Source organism: Poeciliopsis prolifica, unplaced genomic scaffold, assembly GCF_027474105.1.
Source record: "Poeciliopsis prolifica strain line A6 unplaced genomic scaffold, Auburn_PproV2 SCAFFOLD009, whole genome shotgun sequence".
Classification (NCBI taxonomy): domain Eukaryota; kingdom Metazoa; phylum Chordata; class Actinopteri; order Cyprinodontiformes; family Poeciliidae; genus Poeciliopsis; species Poeciliopsis prolifica.
Genome location: NW_026562384.1, coordinates 2,240,437 through 2,259,892, shown reverse-complemented (window position 1 = coordinate 2,259,892; position 19,456 = coordinate 2,240,437). Strand labels below are relative to the sequence as shown.

Sequence of the window (19,456 nt, the reverse complement as noted above, 5' to 3'; positions counted from 1 at the left end):
CAACGAACCCAAACTACAAGCCGCAACACCGGCCTTATGGGAGCAGAAACATTCGCTCTGTTGTAACAGCGTTTACTTTTATATCACCTCCAAAATCACACACTTTTCTTTTTTTTTACTCCCAGTTCACATTTCTCCGCGACGGTTTCCTGGCAGCTTTTTAAGAACTTGGTTTTGTTTCAGATCCTAATCCTGCAGTAGCATTAGTTTGCACTCAGCACGAACCCTCCCATCATTAGCTTTATTTGGAGATCCATGAGGATGTGCATGCAGGAAACTGCCTGTGTGTGTGTGTGTGTCACATTACATAAGCATGGATTAACACACTGAGGAGCAGTAGTGGGTGGATGGGAAGTTCTTTTATTAGCGGGTTGTAAAAACTTCATTAACACCTGCACACTCCACATGTAAACATGTCTTTCTATGCCTGTAAGTCGAAATCTGTGCAAAAACCAGGAATCAAAAGAGGCTTTTGCGATTCAGGGTCTCATGAATCACTTATGGATCGTCTATCCAAGGGAGACACAAAATGGTCCAAAAATGGCAGAAAATGAGTAATGGATTCAGACTGAACTGTGAACTTTGCTGTCCCCGTTGACTTTAGCTTGACTTTGTCCACAGGATTTCTGTACTTATGACGTAAAGCAAATCCAGCCTTGGTGAGTCTTAATCCCTCAATGGAGCTGCTATTACTAAACCCGTTGACAACATGGCTTTACGGTGCCGACTGTCTGCTACAATCACCAGAGATATGCAAAAGCCAGACGTAATGTCTGATTGGCGGTTCTGATTCTCTAAGAAAGGAGAGTAAACCTGCGGACAGCCACACCGTTTCTGTTTGTACTGCAAAAAACACAAAATCTCACCAAGTATTTTTGGTCTAGTCTCGACTGGAAATATCTTAGCACACCGGAAATAAAACAAAACTTCTTATAAGTAAATTTTTCGCAAGACATAGGAGCTTGTTTTAAATCAATAATTCTTTAAAATTGAGGCTCACTGGCAGGTTATTTCCCGTGTCATAAGTGGATTAACCTGCCTGTTGAACTCGTCATTCCTTTTATTTAATGTATGCTTTTGTTTACATTTCGTCAATGTCGAACTGCAACGAACTTTAATGATTTTTAGGCAATAGACCAAAACACAAAATAGAACTGAGTGTATTGGTAGGAGAACACACACACACCCACACGTACCCCCCCACCCCCAAAACACACACACACACGCACATCCAGATTTTCCACAAATTCAATCTTTAAAAACAGAAAATTGGATGAACTGATCGTCTTTCTACTTTGGGTTCATTGTAATACTCAATATAGGCACCAGAATATGTACCAAAATGTATGTCCTTAAAATACCAAAATGTGAGAATTCAGACTTTGTTTAGGACACTGTATGTCAAAGTGTTTTTCAGCAGGAAGCGGAGTACTGTAAACATGCTTGGTATAACCTGATTTGAACCACTAGAATAACTAAAGAGCACAGAAACACGCCCAAAAACAAACAGCAGATGGAAAGTTCCACAAAGAACAAATACGACTGAATACAGCAGAAGTCTTTAAATGGAGAAAAGGGCAAAAATCCCAGTGAAGCACCAGATAAATCTCAGATAGTACTATTAAAAGCTCACTGACTGTTTTCTGTCAGCTGTGGACAGAAGACAGCCTCCGGCTGTGTGGCTGTTCATTCTGAAAGCAGAGCCATGTGAGAGCTGTTAACGCTGAATTACCCGACAGCATCGGCGGACGGAGAAGAAGCTGTTGTCTGTTGTACGTTCCTCGTTGGACGGGAGCGACTTTCACTCTTTTCATGCAACATTAGCGGGAAAAAAAAATCCCCACATTTCATTATGTGGATTGTATTTTAGAAACCTAATCTGAAACAGTGGCAGTTTTTTAGGTTTTTTTTTTTGGTTCTCCAGCCAGGAAACAAATAAGTATTATTATTGTTATTATTATTACTATTATTATTGTCGATAGGAGACACAAATCTCGTCTCAGGAGGAAAAGTTGAGCAGAGGAAGTTATTCCCAGTCGCATGGTGAGTTTATGACAAGCTGACCGTCTATAATTTCTAAAAATGTGATGCCGATATTATCAGTCAAGACAGCAGAACCAATAAACTTGACTCATTCGGGGAAAAACACGATGGCACAGCCTTGATTAGGTCTGTTTCAAATGGAAACAATGTTGGTTCATATCTTTATCCTCGATTCAAAACGAGTTGCATACAAATTGGAACATTGGAAAACCATTAAAATATTGAGATAAAAATGTAACTACCTCCAGATATTGGAATCAGAACTCTGACTGGGCCACTCCGGAACGCACTGCCGGCCAGAAGAAACATGCTGATGAAATTAAAAGATTACTTTAACCTACGTCTGCCAAGAGACTGAAAAGTCTTGGGCTTAACTGTAGCATCTAAGTGACTGCTTGTGCATATCGGGCCATAAACACCAGTGACCTGAATGTGTCATGAGGAGACCATGAGGCCGTGTCTCCAGAACCAGCTGTCTCCAATCACCATCCACCCAGGAACACCCGGCCTCCATATCCACACACCACCAGATATTCAGATTCAGTGAAACATTTAGTCCTCCAAGCTTCTTAAATGTTTTAGTAGCCTTACTAAACCAGTGTTCAACATGTTCAGATTCAGTTCTGTCAGAACTCAAGTCCTAATTCGTTACCTCCGATCTTCATCAACCCCCCAACAACGATCACCATCTTATGTGTTATCAATTAAGACCTGAATCGAACCGTTGACTCTTTTAACTGACTGGTGGACTCAAAGAATGAGACTCAATATCAATATCACTCAATATCTGACTTTAATTTCAGTCATCACCATGTCTCCTCTACTTCTGTCATTCAGTCACTAAACCCCCTTCTCCATTGTCGAGTCTCACGCTCGCCTGTTAATTCTGGTTCGGTTCTAGTCAAGTTGGGTGTCTCCATTGGAAAGACTGTTCCTCACTACGTGAGAGGAACGTAGCCGGGTAATGAGTGCGCAGGAGATGCGGTCGACATATCCTACGCACGCCGATGCCGTTTTGCGCGTGTTCCCTGGGATGGCCAGTTTATCCAAAATAGCGCATTGCTGTCCAGTTGATTCTGTATGCGCTCTTACGCCTGACAGAAAGGTCTGGACCTCAAGGTGTGACCATGAGTCTATCGATATGCAGATCGCCAACTGCTACGGTCTCGTCAATGAACGCTGTTCGCCCCCAATCAAACCAATTTTGCACAACATCTGGCTTGGCTTGCATCAATCTATTAGTTTCATAACCTCCTAGCAGACAAGTCTCTTCCAGAGCATGGACATTTACTATGACACACCCAGGAAATAGTCAGTGTTGATTAATCTTTGAACAGTTCTTAGAACTGTAGTAGTCATGCTAAAGTGAGTCATATCACTATGCAATAATAATATTACTGTTTGCACTGTAACGATGTGAATTATCTAGCCAGTTGGCTGTGTTATTGTTGCCTGTGATGCCCACAGTCAGAGTGAGAGACGATGGCCGAGATGTTTGAGCATATCAAGGAGTATAGCACTATTGTTTGAAGATCTGGGGTCAGCAACTCCAGTCCTGCAACCTTTGAGAGCGTCCCTTCATCCTCGGGACGTCATTAAGCTTTACAAACGTCTTTACTCATTCATTTAATCCAGGTGTGTTGGAACAGGGAGGCATCCACAAGTTTCAAGGCCCCAGAAGACGGGAGTGGCAGACGCCTGTTGTAGATGTTCCAGAATGATAAACCGAAACAGACGTTCAAACTAAAAAGAAAACTTACTGCAGTGAAAACAATCTTTGCTTCCTTCAGAACAGAAGTGATGCAATACCTCAGTTTGGAAAAGATGAGACACCCGTCAAAGGTTCTGCATTCATTGAGATATTTGTGAGTTTTACAGATTAAAAAAATGACTTTGTTATCTATTAAAGAATTATCTGCTGAAAAAACGGCACCAACGCTACAGACACTGTAGTACTCTGATAGTAAAGCAATGACTGTCCTTTAATCCAGTTTATTTCCATTGTCTTTTTGGGTGGTGAATGTGTTAATTTCCCCCAAACATCCCTTATAGTCTTCAATGAAAACATTTCTGGAAAATTGTCTCAAAACAACAATATCATCGTTTATCGCAATAACGTCTGGGACAATTTATCACCGGCAAACGTTTATCGTGACGGGCCTGTCATGGCCTACGTCACCCAGAATGCCCTGGGGTTCTCAACTGACGCTCAGTGAAATTATTACATATTGATATTGATCACGTGTCTACAGCCATACACATTTTTGATCAGTCTATAAAGGCCCAGAAGCCAGAAGCTGGAGACAAGCAGATCTTGGAGTCGTTGCAGGCAAAACGAAGAGGAAAATTGAGCTTTGAGTTTGAACTTTAGCCCCAAAACATGACACAGTCCTACCTCGGCGGCTCCTAAAAGAAGGATGTTGGTAGAAACAAACCACATGAAGATGGAGGACGCACTGGTTTTGTTTTCAATTACTAAAATAGAAACATGGGGTGTAATTTAGAGTATTCTCTGGAACAAGAGCTCTCATTGTAAAGCAACACAGTGTTATTATTATAATACATTATTTGCACTCGATTCTGTTTAGGCCTCAGCTGGTATCAGAATCTCACTGTGTCACAGAGACAGTATTAACACCAAAACATTAATGCATAACATGAATCAACTGCTCTGATATAAAACCAGAAACAGATAAATATATGCGAGATATGCAAATGAGTTTTGTCACAGCTACATATTATTCTTATAACAATTTTTTTTTTTAATTCTGATGTTCAAAAACACAGAATAAAGACAGTTTTTCTTAATTGTGGATACCGCACAGAATATGATCGGTTTTGATTATTAATATTTAATTATTATTGTGTCAGTGTTATCTATACTTTGGCTCTATATACAGCAGTGGAGGCTGGACAACAGCCTTCACTGGTTGAAACGCATAAATCTTTGCTTTTTTTCTCAAATATTCTTGTAGATTAATTTAAAAACGTCCGGAGGGTTTTCTAGCAAATCTTCGACTTTTCAAACTCTGAAATTTTCTTGTTTTTTTGCTTGAAAATTTCTGAACTTTATGGTAGAAATCTACTCCTCTTTTTTTTTTCTTCCTATCCACAATGGGCCTAATATTTCCTGGCATGCTCACTAAAGTGTTACTTTGAAGCATTAAATAAGGTAGTATACTTTTAACAAATAGTTTGAGAAGCGCTGTTAGCGTTGTTAGTGACATTAGCCTTCTTTCAGCCAGCTGACTGGTGGTGTGCAGCAACAGGTGGGCTGAACTCCCTGCAATCTCATTCGAAGAAAATGAAACTGCAGGAACGTTATGATAAAACATTTTGTTTTTAAAGCCTTGGTTAACTTTGCTGTTGCTGTAATGCATTCCTGAGCTACTCCAACAACGTTTGTCACTGAACACATCAATAGATTTTGTCCTGTTTCAAATAAAACTTGATTCATGTTTTTTTAAAAGAAAACACGTCCATGTAAGTCAACGGGTCGTCCCAGGCTTGATCAGGCTCCAGTTTTTACAGCTGGTGCTTTTTGTTTCAGGTTTCACTCCTGAGTTCTGGTAGCAGCTCAGAGCCGGTCGCTTGAAGCTCGGCGGTTCCTCCCGCACTGGAACGTCTGACTGAAGCGAGCTCCGCTCTTAGCAACAAGCCCTACATGGACTCCGGACAAGAACACCTCCATCAGTCTCTCCGGATGGAGCGCATTCATCTGCAGCACCGTTCCTGCCGCACACACAGGCCTCTGCTCCGCTGGCCTAACGAGCCTCAGGGCAGAAGCACAGGGAGACACGCCGAGAAATGAAAAACAGAGATTTTGTAACAAGGCGATTTGCACCTTTCCGGGAATCTAGTTGCAGTTTTTAATCAGCTGGTGAACTCCCTCATGCCAGGCATGCTGAAAACAAAGTATTTATGCATTCATAGTCATAAATGTGCTACTGGAAGCAGCTTTCTCTCCAAATATGATTATTCAATATGAACCACTCTACTACTGTGGCAATTTGTAGCAGCGTGGCTCTTTCCAGGGCGGCTGAAACAAAATGATCATTACTGCCACTGTGATGCTCTCTGATGCTACTGAAAGTTAAATATATTATTATATTTATGGACATGGCCCTTTAAAAGCAGAATATAGAGGGATGTTGACCTGCAATCAGTTCGTATCAGATCGTAGGACTGGGCGATGTGGACTTAGCGTTTTATCACGATATTTTACGGTTCTATTGCGATATCAATAAAAATGGTGATAAGAATTATTTATTACTTTTTTTTAAGTAACTATGATTCTGACTGTGTCACAGCAATTATAATCCCTCCAACGCAAATCAGTTTTAACAACGTTCCCATTTGCAACGCGCCGCTTTAGGACAACAATCACGTGAAAAAGTGATTTGTATAACAAAGCTATTTTTTATATTTATTGGTATTAATTGATGTATTGATGATTGTAACTGTAACACTCTCATCTGCACACATAATTGTTTCCTTTCGCATATGAATTTTTGCAGAAGGAGAGTATTCCTGGATGCCTCTAATGTTCGCTTTTGGTGACTGACGCCTTCAACTGGGTCTTGCTAGTGCGTCGTGGAACGGCATATTTCTATGTTTATGATGCAAAACACTTTTAACCACCTTGTTGCTGAAATGTGCTTCACAGAGAAATTTCATCCATCCATAAATAAATACCTTTTGAAAAGAAGAAAGCCAGAGCTTTAACAATAGTTTTAAATAGAAATCTGAGATGACATCAGGATGCTGGACATCAGTATAATCCAAAGGTACATTTGTGGAAAGTATTGAATAAAGTCTCTTCGAATACAGAAGTTTGATTTAAATGCATTCTGAGGGTCACAAGTTACTGAGAACGTTTGAATAAAACCTCTTCAAAGGCTTCACACTACGCCTGTCGCCAGAACAAATGTTGCTGGACAATAAACTGACCCAGAAATGATCGCGACAAACGACAATATTTTTGTTTTTCAGACCGTTGTCAAGAATTATAATAATAATAATGGCGTAGCAGTGGACGTTCGCCATCTCAAAAACCAATAAGTTTAAATTTTCAGAAGCAAACGTAGCGTTGCAACGGGAAGATAGTTAAAATAGCCAGAATGAAACACAACGACCAAAAACTTTGAATAATAATAAAAAGGAAATTAAAACCACTTATGACCGAAGCCATGAACAAAATGGATGATGATGTCACGGTGAACCAGATTGTCCTTCAAAATGATGTCACCATCAGAATCTAAATGGCTGAGCTCATTTAGATTAATTGATTAATTCTTTTTGGCGACATGCTTACATCACCCAATGGACGTACTGACCCGTCCGCACGCACAAGAGAAACTTGGGGTTAAATGTCAGAGGTTGCCAAACTTGCAGCATTTTCCCCGACTGTGACTCTACTGAGCCACAGCTTTCATGTTCTGAGTGCCACACAAGTAAAAATGTTTGTCTGAGGCGAAAAGCCGCGGCATTGTTGCCCCGTCCCGGCAGGAATGAAGACAAAGACGGTGGAAGGGGAAATCTGCGGCCACCGCCACCACATCTACTGACTTTGCTACGAAAAAAGATCCTCCACTGGAGGCTGAAAACTAAAAGGCAGTCATTATGCTAACCCTCTGCGGCTGAAACGCACTGCCAAGCCCGGAGCGCTAAATTTAGTCAAAGCGCTCAACCCCACCGAGGATCTCCATCAGCGAGGGCAGAAATGAGCTCCAAAGAGTTCAAAAATAACAAAATAAAAAAATCTCTGATAGGTGTGGAGTGCAGAACCCACTTGTTGAGCAACAGGAGTTGATTCGGTCCCAAGAAAATTGACAGGAAACCACACTCACCCCATTACTGTCGGTTGACAGCAGAGAATAACAAAAGCTATTCACTTCTGAGACTCTCTGACTAACCATAAAGTCCTGGCACATCCAGTCGGTTCCTCAGATCAGCTCTGACTCATGCAGGTTAATACCAAGCTGTTGTATCCGCCACCGTCACAGGGAGTTCAAATAAACTTCAGCTGAAATCAAGATTCCCATTGCAGAGCAGCACTGGTCTGTTTTTTGTAAAGCACATTAAGAGGATTGACCAACATTCCCGCCTCCTGAAGTCTGGAGTTACAAACACGTGAATGAGAAATTTCTGGACGAATCAGTTCAGATGCTGAACAAACTCTGATTGGAGACTTACTTCCTGACCTTGAAGCATCCGTACATCCCCGCCATGGCTGCAACGCCCGAAACAATCCTCACGAAATCACAACACCTCGCCTTTCGAGAGGTTACTTCGCCCTGGTCTGCGGCTGGATCCTCCAGTCCGGCGCCTTCCCTGAGGCGAGATCAGCTCTCTCTCGTTTCCGCTCAGGAGATGCTGCTCCTTCAGATCAGCTGGTCTTTCAAGGCGAACTGTCCTCTCAACTTCCTCCCTCACAAGACGGCTTGTCCGTAGAAATGTGTCCATGAAACTCTGCCAACTTTCTGGACCGCAGAACAGTGAGACAAAAGTTTTCTGCAGAACTTGTAGCCAGAAAGTTGGAGGAAAATCCTCAGCAAATTCTTCCTTCGCCCTCAGTGCAGTGGTCAAAAACAATAGACTATGCGACTGAGCGGCTGCTGCATGCCTCCTCTCTTCCCAGCCACCAAGACTGGCAATGCTGCACACAGAGGGGTGGAGGGAAGATGGAGAGGGAGGAGTGAGGACGGGCGGGCGGAGACGTGTGTGAACAAGATACTGGCCTCTTATCACCTTATTGTTTCATATATTCTGTTTGGCTGCTCTGCTGAGAGACAGTTGTTGGGAAAAGCACCAGGGTTGAGTGAACTCAAACTTCCTGGTTCTTTGGTGGGGAAGCCAGAGAACCACAAACGAAAGTCCATGCGAGGGCATCATTAAAACTGATCAAAGCAGCTCTCCTGCTTCCACATATGCAGACCCATTCAGACCCATTCTGTTGAGCACAGGTTCTGCAGTCAACAGATGCGACTGCAGAACCTCCATATTACCAGCTGCTCTGCTCCACCACAGCATGTTCCACACATTCACATCAGTAGAGAACAGGAACACTACCCAGACGGAGGAGAAGGGAATGAGCTTATTTATGAAACAAATATGAACACAGACGTGTTGCATGTTAGTGTTTGCATCCAGAAATTTTGCGCATGTGCACAACCCTGGAGGGCAAGAGGACGATTCTTTTGCTCACCATCCATAGCTGAACTGCTGCAGTAGAACAATTTTAACAAAATAAAACCTGGAGATGCAGAAAGTCAGCTTTTGTAAAAACCTATGTATATCAAACATGACTTAAAAAATTTGACTTACTGGTTTAACGCCTTGATATTGGGCCTCTGTCTCTTTAAGAAGCTCCTGCTCTTTCTGAAACTCCGCCTTCAGAAAGTCATCACAACTTTGCTCCTCTATTAAGCCTTTAACAACGTTTCTACATCTTCCTGAACTGTGATTGACAAAAAGACTGAAGTCAAAGTTTCATTCTGATTCATTCAGTGAGGGAAACAGCACTTCACCATCCAACTGGACCTCTGGACTGAATCCTGTTACATAAACACACAGCTTTGTCTTGGTCCATCCACAACTATGAAAACCTGGCTCCTGAAAAAAAAAAAAATAGAACTGGAAAAATACAAAAATCTCATGAATCATCAAACCGTTCAGAGAAGAATGGTGGCAGTGGAATGAATTTCTCAATCCCAACATGTCCAGACTGAATACCGAGTGTGACTTTGCTTTTGCTTCAGACAAGCAGAAGCTGTCCAAGTCATGAGAATCTATATGTGCATGTGTGTGTGTGCGTGTGTGTGTGTGTGTGCGTGCGTGTGTGCGTCAGTGTAAATAAAGAGAAACAGTCTGTATCAGTTCCAGATCCCCGCAGCTCCATTTCAACAGCATAATACACAAACACACAGTCACTCAGATGAGTTTTGGCACGCTGTGATTGAGAAATCTCCTCCCTCTTTCTCTGTCCCTCTCTCTCTCTCACTCACACACACACACACACACAAACACACACACACAGTATTGAGTTCACAAGATGACAAAGCCAATAAACCATCAAGCATAATCTCAGGCAGGCCCAGTACTGATGGAGGATTTTATGGCTTCAATATATGGGTTAGTCGGTAATTCCACCAGTGCTTCCAGTATATCTCTGGCTTTCCCGCAGATTCAAATAAAGAGCCAGTTTTCTAAGGATTCCTCCTCACTGATTGTCTTTCTCCTACAAACAGAGGGACTTGATATTTTGAAAATAGTACGAAAGGCCCGAGGCTCCGACGACAGAAGAAGTGGCTTGCAGCTGCCAAGAAGACGATCTAATCATCCCTGACGAACACTGTGGATTCACTCTTCATACACAGTTTCTGCTGACATTTTGATAAAACAAACAAACAAACAAACAAACAAAAGCTCATCACCGTTCATTTCGGTTTACATTGAAAAGTTTAACTTCTGCAGTGGCTTATCGAGGCCAATCAATCGAATGCTTTTAGCACAATACGGATGAAGCCGCAGCCGGATAATCGATGTTCCTAATTCTGTGTTCACGACTGGCCTGCTGCTCATACACACATCCAGCAGAATCTGACGTCCACATCAACACGGTCCTAGTGGGGTTTGTTTTTAGCCGTCCTGAGTTGACACGGTTGGCTGCAGTCCCAGGCGCAGGTCTTCAATTATGTTGAAGGTTTTTGGCTGCATATTTAGAGCTGGGAGGTGAACCTTTGCCCTGGTTTCAAGTCTTTTACAGCCTTTGGGTTTTCATGGAGGTTCCCCTGACTGCCTTTTCACTATGGTTCAGTTTTAGTTCAAACTGTTGATTACTTAGCGATACCTACTTTCTATTCAGATACCTACTATCTGAATAGATAGCAACAGGCTATCTATTCAGAAGTCATCTACTGATCTGATTAACTATGGGCTAGCACCAGTAACTGAGTGCTAGTAAATGAAAAGGATGCATTAGCTTTGAAGGAGCTGGTGGCTAATGGGCTCGGATATACCACTGTTAAACTCGGACATGCTAGTGACAGACTTGGCTATGCTAGTGAGAAGCTCAAATATTCTAGCAACAAGCTTCGACATGCTAGTGACAACCTTGGATATGCTAACGGCAAACTGGGATATGCTAGCGAGAAGCTCAAATATTCTAGCAACAAGCTTCGATATGCTAGTGACAACCTTGAATATGCTAGTGACAGACTGGCTATGCTAACGAGCAGCTCAAATATTCTAGCAACAAGCTTGGATATGCTAGCGTGAAGCCCAAATATGCTAGTCACTAGCATATTTGGGCTTCTTGGATATGCTAGTGACAGACTGGCTATGCTAGCGAGAAGCTCAAATATTCTAGCAACAAGCTTCGACATGCTAGTGACAACCTTGGATATGCTAACAGCAAACTGGGATATGCTAGTGAGAAGCTCAAATATGCTAGCAACAGAGTTGGATGTGCTAACGGCAGGCTTTGACAGATTTGCCGCAAGCATATCAGGGATAGTCATACGCAACTTGTACTTTTTTCTTTAAAGGACACTTTATCAAGAAAAAGGCAGGCGTACGTTATCTGTGTGCCAGTAAGCAACATATATTAGATACACTGATGTGTTCTTTCCATGCTAATGGAGAGCAGAGGAGGTTCATATTTCTGTTTGTGGGAATAATTAGAGAAACCATGCACTCTTTGCCTCCCTCTTCATAATTATGAACTACTTTATGTTAGTCTGTCAAATAAATCTCAGTGACAAAGATTAAAGTTTGTGAATGGAATGTGAAAAACGTCAGATAAAAAAAAAATATGTTCAAGGTGTATGAATATTTCTGCAGGTCACAATAACCCATGTAGGAAAAATCTCTCTGTCCTAGAGCAGAAGCAGGAATGTAAAACCCAGTGCTTCAGGAAATTCACAACATCTGCAGCAATACCTGAACCATCTGCCTTCAAACTATCCACCTTTATTACCAAACAGGAGAAAGTCTGTTAAAAAACCCAAAACAAAACACCTAACCGACGCCTCTGAATGAATTTCCCAACGCTGACGAGTCAAAACAGATCCACAAGCATGACGCTACTGCTCCAGTGCACACTTAACACGTGTGTATATGCAGATGTCAATCCCATGACTCTCTGTTTACAGAGCCAAGAGGAATGTCGGCCAGTTTGCCTTCAGAGCGAGAGAAAAAAGTGGATCTAGGCATTTCCTGGAACAGCTCTCAGTCCGAGCCACAGGGAGAGAAACCATAAATACAGAAGATCAGGAGGACTGAAGGGGAGGGTTAACTGAACGCCAAGGAAAAATGTAAGTGATATCTCAAGGCATGGGGTAGTTACAGTAGCAACATTAAAATAGATTTATTTTTTTTTAAGTGTTAAAAGCTTCAAAATCACAAAAATCTTCTCCAATAACATTTCTATGAATAAACTTCTTTGAGTTAGATGCCGAAGAAAACAGTTTGTTGGGTTTTTTTCCCCTCCACAAATACATTTATAAAAAAGATCAATTCAGCTGTTTGGTGGTTATAGTGTGAAAAACACTATATATAGTGTGAAAACTCAGAAAGTCCAACCCATAATTGTTTTACTAATAAAGATCAAAATGACCAAAAATATCTATTATTCAGATTAATAAGCATCGTCACCTGTTATATGATCCCTATTGTATGTTTTTAGTCAACTACCAAGACGAAAATAATAATTAATAAATATTCTAGACATTATCACGTTTTTTTTCTGGTAATAAATACTTCAAACTTGAAAAGAGTTATTTTCTTCACAAAACTGACAGAAACCAAACGATTTATATATTTATACACAGAGAGAATATATATATTTTACATGTCCAAACATCTCAGCTTTAAGCCACATTTGATAGAATCCAGTAATAACTCTACTCACCAAGTGCTCCAACCAGACCCAAAGAAGGTTTTGTCACTTTATCATTTGATATATTAAATCATATCTCATCTGTTATGTGTGAGTCAGCAGGAGAAAAGGTTTAGCCAACCGGCTGTGGAGTCAGAGTCACATGACTGAAAAATACAAAGTTTGTCCTGACAAGGACTCATTTGGTTGACACAAAAGTTCCTTCTTCTGCTTTTGAAACGTGCAATTAATAAGACAACCCTGATCGGGAAGTATAGACTGATTTATTCCATAAGGCTGTCTGGCGTTCACATTTAAAGTTTTGGCATCATTCTTCGCCCATATAAAACAAAAGGCCTTCCAGTAACTGCGGGTGCATCAGCACTTCTTCCTCGTCCCACCAACTTGAAACACAAAGTTACAACCTTGTTCATTCCTCCTGCACATTCCTCCCGTCTCTCCCGACAACGCAACATTTTTCCGTCAAAGCTTATCCGACGAGAGGCCGAAGTTTTAACTGCGACATGCATGAAACTGGAATGCCGCCATCGACGACACATTCACATAATGCGGCTGGAATTTGTTAAGCCTCTGTAGTTTATTGTAATCAATAATTATCTGAAAATGTGCATGATCTGTAACAGTCATCAGAAAATGCTTTCAACGTGGCATTGGTGTGATGTGTTAGGATATACGTCTGCAACGCTAAGCTAATGAGGCTGCGTGCCATATTTTAGCACAATCAAGTAACCAGGTTACCTTGAATACGACTTAAAAGAAATTTGACTCCGTAATTAACACCTTGAAATTGGGCGTCTGTCTCTTTAAGAAGCTCCTGCTCTCTCTAAAACTCAACAGGAAGTCATCACAGCATCACTTCTCAATAGTCCTGTTACAATAAATTTGCTGCGCGATACATTGTCCCAGAAGTTTTTGCGATGAATGATAATATTGTTATTTTTTGATGATGGTGCAATAATATTGCAAAAACACATTCTGAAAGATCAGTAAAACTTCAGTGAGAGACATTTTAAATGTCCAACATGAATAAACGGAACAACAGAAATAACATTGAGAATCAATCACAGAGTCTCTGTAAACAAAAATCAACTTTCAAAAAAACAAAAGAGACCAAAACACCAGACTGACGTTTGCTGCCTTCCAGGTTCTGGTAGAAAGAAAGAATAAAATCATGCAAATGGAAATCACTGGGCTTGTTTCAACTTGCCTTGCAACTAATTGATCTACTGCTTATTGTGACAGGCCCAGAAAGCACCGTGTTTTTATTTCTTGTGCAAACTTCAGACAGGAAACCCAGCCTTCCTCCTCCTCCAGTCACTGCATCTCCTGCCCGATTCCCTCCTCCAGAGTAAATCCTTCTCCTCTGTTTTGTGGCTTTTTCTTTCTGCGGATCCCACTCGCTCCGGCTCCAGGAAGAGGAGGGGAGTCGCTCCGGAGCGCTCTGAATTCCTCCTCACATCTGGAAACCATCTCTCACCCCCCTCACCCCACCCTCTACACCCTGCCCTGCTCCTCCACCTCCTCGCTCATTTGCCAATCTCTCTCTTGTCTTCCCTGTTGCTCTTCGCTGTATAATGTAAACAGCCCTGTAATCATACTCTCCCTCCCCAAAAGCCGGCCGCGCTGGGTGGCGCGCGAGGAGCCGCGCGCGGGACGGGCCAGGATCCACGCCGCTTCCCCCTCCGTTCTGGATTCCAGCTGAGCTTTATGAGCTGATAAAAAGAAAAAAAAAGGAAAAAAAAAAAAAAAAAACTCTTCTCTTCACCTTGAACCTCCCGTGTGTGTTAAAGCAACAGGAGAACCGCAAGCAATTGAAGCAAAGAGTGTGACTGAATGATGACCTGTGAGAGCCGTCACCCCGAGGCGGTAAAGTCTCAGCGCGCCTTCTAATCTTACGTTTAGCAACAACACTCAGCTATTTTTGTATTCAGTGTATTTTATTGCCACTTTTTTTTTTTTTAGATAAACACAAAATAGTGCTTAATCGCAAGCAGCAAGAAAGGAGGCCCAGTCTAAATCCAAATTAAGAAACTGTGGCAAGACTTGGAAAAACAGTAACAACTGAAACGTTCCAGTCCAATCTGATTGAAATTGAGTTATTCTGTGGGAAGAATTTGCACAGTTTGTCCAAAATGCAGCATAAGCAACAACATCTGATCCTGCAAAGAAACAATATGGCAGAATTGTATTCAAGTGTATGTAAGAAACAAGAAACAAAAAGAACCCCAAAACATTCCCAGTTTGTGATTTTAATCTGATGTAGCAGAAAAAGTTCAGAGGGTATGAATGCTGAAAAGTCCACCTTTGAGATCCACAACCTCAGACTTCAAGCCCCGTTGAGAAGCACCTGCTGATGGTCTTCGCTTGAAGAACCCAACAGAACCAAAGACGAAACCCTGGAGGTCATCGAACCAGACAGCCTCTTCTCTTGACCTCCTGTCCATGAATACCATGAACACATAGGAGACGAGGTGTTATGGGGGAGTCAAACCACCATCTAAAGCAACTAAACAGACTTTGAAAATCTTCAAAAAGACATGACAGGATTTGAGAGACGCTCCATTCTTCAGCTGGTCATCAGTCGGTTGGATTCCCCGTCGTCTCAAATTGAAACGATGCCAAGCTAGTGACCCGTCTTCCTCTGCCGTAAAGCCAACAGAAGCATGGAAACACGAGAAGCTCTGCTTGGACAGTCATTGGTAAGAGATAACAGACCATCGAGGAAGCAGGAAGAAGCGAAAGGATGTCCATTATCAAGGCGTTATCACCGGGTCAGTTCCTGACCGAGGCTCAGACCACAGACTCACCGCTGACACATGACCTGACCTCTAATCACCCTGACCAGTCCAAATCCATTCCTTCCCAATGGCTAACGGCGCATAATTATTCACCAGCCCGTCCCTGTTACTTACAGCACAAAGAAGAAGCGATCACATCGCACACGATGAGATCATCGGCCGTTTTGTCCCGGTCCCGCCGTCACACAGACAGCGTGACGTTGTCCTGAACCAGCCGGTGTCTCCGCTCGGGATTACGGCAGTTCTCACACTGTGAAAGATAACTGTTTAATCTGAACCGTCCTTGACCCGCCTCCAGCAAACACAGCTCAAACACACACACACACGCTGGAGAGTGAGCGACTGTGTGATCTCACAGGTCTGACATCACAGCTGAGCGGCACGAGGGCCGAGGAGAGACATGTTCATTCAGCTAAATGATGATGTTGCAGTTATTCAACATGCTGCTTATTTATTTAACCATGTGCAGATAAACAAGGTTTAAAAGAGGAGAAAGTCGGTTCATTTTTCAGTCAAACATGGACAGAAATACACAGTCATATAAGCGAGAACATCACTCTTCTTGAGTTTTGTTTGTTGGATTAAAAGCATGTTTTAAAAGCAACAACCTTTAAGCAGGTGCTGTGCACGCTTTTCATTAAGCCAGCAGTTTTGTTTTTAAAAATATAGCTTTTCTTATCGCTCTCATGCAATATTATCATTTCAGTTGTTGGGTTTTCATTCGTCATTATGGGAAGAACTTCATGATTGAGAGGAATTAAAGTGTCCAGACATCAGTTTTTCCCTAATGAGTCGATATAATGTGTGCAAAGGGTTTGCATTTCTAGGCTCGCCAAACCTCACAACCTCACAGAAAAGAGAAACGTCAAATATGAAACCTGACGGTTGGAACCGACTGGTGACGCCACATTTCAGAGGAGGGTTTTCAAGAATAAGCTCCTTTTTTACTCTTAACAAGCAGAGAAGTGTGTTTATGTTCGTTCCTCACCAGCATTGATTCAGCTCGGCCTTTAACGCACGGCTGATGACTTTGGATACGCTTAGCATTTATGGTTTTAAGATGTTTTGCTTTGGTTTTGGTTGTTTTTTTTACCTGCAATCAATCCTACATGAACACAAGTTGTTTACTCTTTGTGACGCGCCTTAACCACCTGTACGTCGATCATTCTAAAGATAAATCTGGGACGTTTTGCAGAGGACAAATGGCATCATGGAAACCAAGGAACGCAGCAGACAGGAAGCCCGTTTGCATTTCACCTCGACCAGAGGAGGGGAGAAGATGCAGCCTTTCCGCCTACCTACAACGTGTGACCTTCGTAAAACAAGGTGGTGGCTGAATCATCCTGTGGGGCGTCTGTCCTCCAGCGGGGACACGGACGGAGCCGAATCCTGCGAAAGAAAAACCTGCTGCAGCCGCCGGAAACTTGAGACGCACCACCCAAAACAGCTAAGAGCAACGAAAGGACTCTGTGGCTCAGACTCGACCCGTTAAATGACGCGGAGCCTCAACCGCCCTGCAGAGAGACCTGGCCAGAACTTTCATTGTCTCCAAATGCAAAAGCAGAGGGAAACATCTGGAACTGCAGCAACACCTGGTTTTAAAATCTCTAACTTTCCATTTTCACACACACACACACACACACACACACACACACACACACACACACACACACACACACACACACCCCCACACACACTTTTTAACAAAAACAAATAAACAAACAAAAAAACTGTTAGAATTGATAAGGAGGTAAAAATTTGGAAAAAAGTTCAGTGAACTTGAGAACTTTTACAAGGTGAAACCTTATGGAAACAACTTGCAACATTTCTTAAAAGACAAAAGAAGAAGAAGAAGAAGAAACACTACTACATGTTTGAATATTGCTAAAAGTTTGAGCCAAGCAGCACAAACAGGCGTCTCCTCATCCAACCAGAGTCCACACACAACAGCGACGGATTCTGATCAGACACACGGATCGATTTGTTCCCGATCACCCGGCTGACCGGCCGGGCGGCCCGCGGTTACTCACGGTGTACGGTGGATCTCAAACGGCCTCAGAGTGAAGTCATCCCGCAGAGACTGGAACCAAGACATCAGCGCGGTTCGCGGGCCGATGATTGGATGATTCGGCTCGGTCCTGCGCTGGCGTCTCCCTCCCTCTGCTCCGCGCTGCTGCGTTCAGGGCCGCCCCGGAAATGCCTCGATCCTCCGTGTCACTTCGGAGAGAGGAGAAGTTGTTGTTGTTGAAAGACTGTTGTCGTGTCGGGGCTTTGGACGTCATTTAGCGTGATGGAGAAACCCTTCTTAAAAATAAAAATATCACTGAAGTAGGCTGCACAACAACAACAAAAAAAAGACAATTTCTGTAGTATGAAACAATTTTAACTTTTTTTAATAAGAGTTTTTTTGTTTGTTTTTTTAATAAATATTTTTAAAGTACTGAGCTTTGGCACATATTTAATCATGTTTTATTTTTATTTTTTTATCTTGTGTAAAATTCCCCTTCTGGGAAGAAAGCAGAGTTGATTGATTTGATTGACCCTGTTTCTTGGGTTACTTGTGATCAAAAATATTAAATGTTAACCATCTTTCCAAAGTATATTATAACCAAACTGCAAAACGCAACAAGTCTGAACTCTATTTAAGAAACTCGCCCTGCAACTTCAGATCAAGTCTCTGAGGTTTTTTCAGCACATCTGACAAATGGTAAAAGTTGAGGTATTAAAATGTTGCACTGTTTATCAGCAATTCTGATGGTTTGTATCTCACCAGGCCAGGGTCACACAGCGTGCAGTGACAGCCTCCAAGTGTTCATGTACATAATTCATGTGTGAACATGAAAAATAGACAAGCATACTGCAAAAACACAACGTGCCACCAAATAAGTGTGAAAAAATGTCTTGTGTTCGTGAAATAATCTGGAGCTGCTGGCACTTTTCCAACAATGTTAACAAGGAAGCATTGACTTAAAAACAAGCTCACTTGTGAAAAGTGACCTGCAAGTTGGTTTTTGTCTCACTCCAAGTGTACTCAGACAGTTGCGCCACAACAATTGGCAAATCCAAGGGACGTCGTTTCTAGAGCCGAGGGGCTGAAGTCATTCCGACCTCTGACCCGGAATGGAAGCTGGGCCCCGCTTTGTGCAGCCTCAGGTGTAATGGAACGAGCGATGACTCTAACTCTGTTCTAAAACAAGGCCGTCAGAAGAGGCGGTGAGGGGAATAAAAAGACAAAACAAAGAAAAACTCCCATTAGCAACCACAATGAGTTTTTCTGTTGTTTATTTGCGTTTCCTCCCCCTCGCTCTCTCACTCCTCCTCACCTCATCCCACAGATCAGCAGATATTTGTGGAAGACGTGTGGGCTGACGGCCGTGATGACACTTCATGAGACATGAGTCTTAAGCTTTGGGAGTTGTTGTTTTCTTTTCTAAATTACTTTTTTTTAGTAAAGTACGAGAAATAGGGAAGTGGATGTAGAAGAGAACCACCACTGTAAAACAAATGCACATGTCAGTCACTTTCCCCAGTTAGATTACAACCGGACTGCGCTTAAAGGGTTAAAAAACATATCATAATCATTTTTTCCAATATAAATTTTTCTTAAACTTTTGTTTTTGAGAACTTTATGAGCACGAATGATAAATTTGTGCAACAATTTCATGATGTCAACTAAATAAAAGAACACACACATGTTTTTCTTAGTAGCTTTGGG

General features: G+C 42.2%; 1 protein-coding gene across 5 annotated transcripts in view; it reads right to left on the bottom strand.

The window, feature by feature from the left end:
- zgc:66433 (uncharacterized protein LOC321250 homolog) overlaps window positions 1–18,799 on the bottom strand; it is a 40,244-nt gene extending 21,445 nt beyond the window's left edge. The window contains exons 1-2 of one of the 5 annotated variants that reach the window (XM_055034201.1): window positions 18,725–18,799; window positions 17,772–17,958 (exon numbers count right to left, since the gene is read on the bottom strand). In XM_055034201.1, coding sequence (XP_054890176.1) covers window positions 17,772–17,836 — 65 coding nt within the window. In that variant the 5' untranslated portion in view covers window positions 17,837–17,958; window positions 18,725–18,799. Of the gene's footprint in view, window positions 1–8,238; window positions 8,745–12,955; window positions 12,964–15,855; window positions 16,002–17,771; window positions 17,959–18,724 lie in introns of those variants that run through there. The other 4 variants (XM_055034203.1, XM_055034204.1, XM_055034202.1 and 1 more) reach the window with 4 other exon arrangements.
- Window positions 18,800–19,456: the final 657 nt, after the last annotated feature.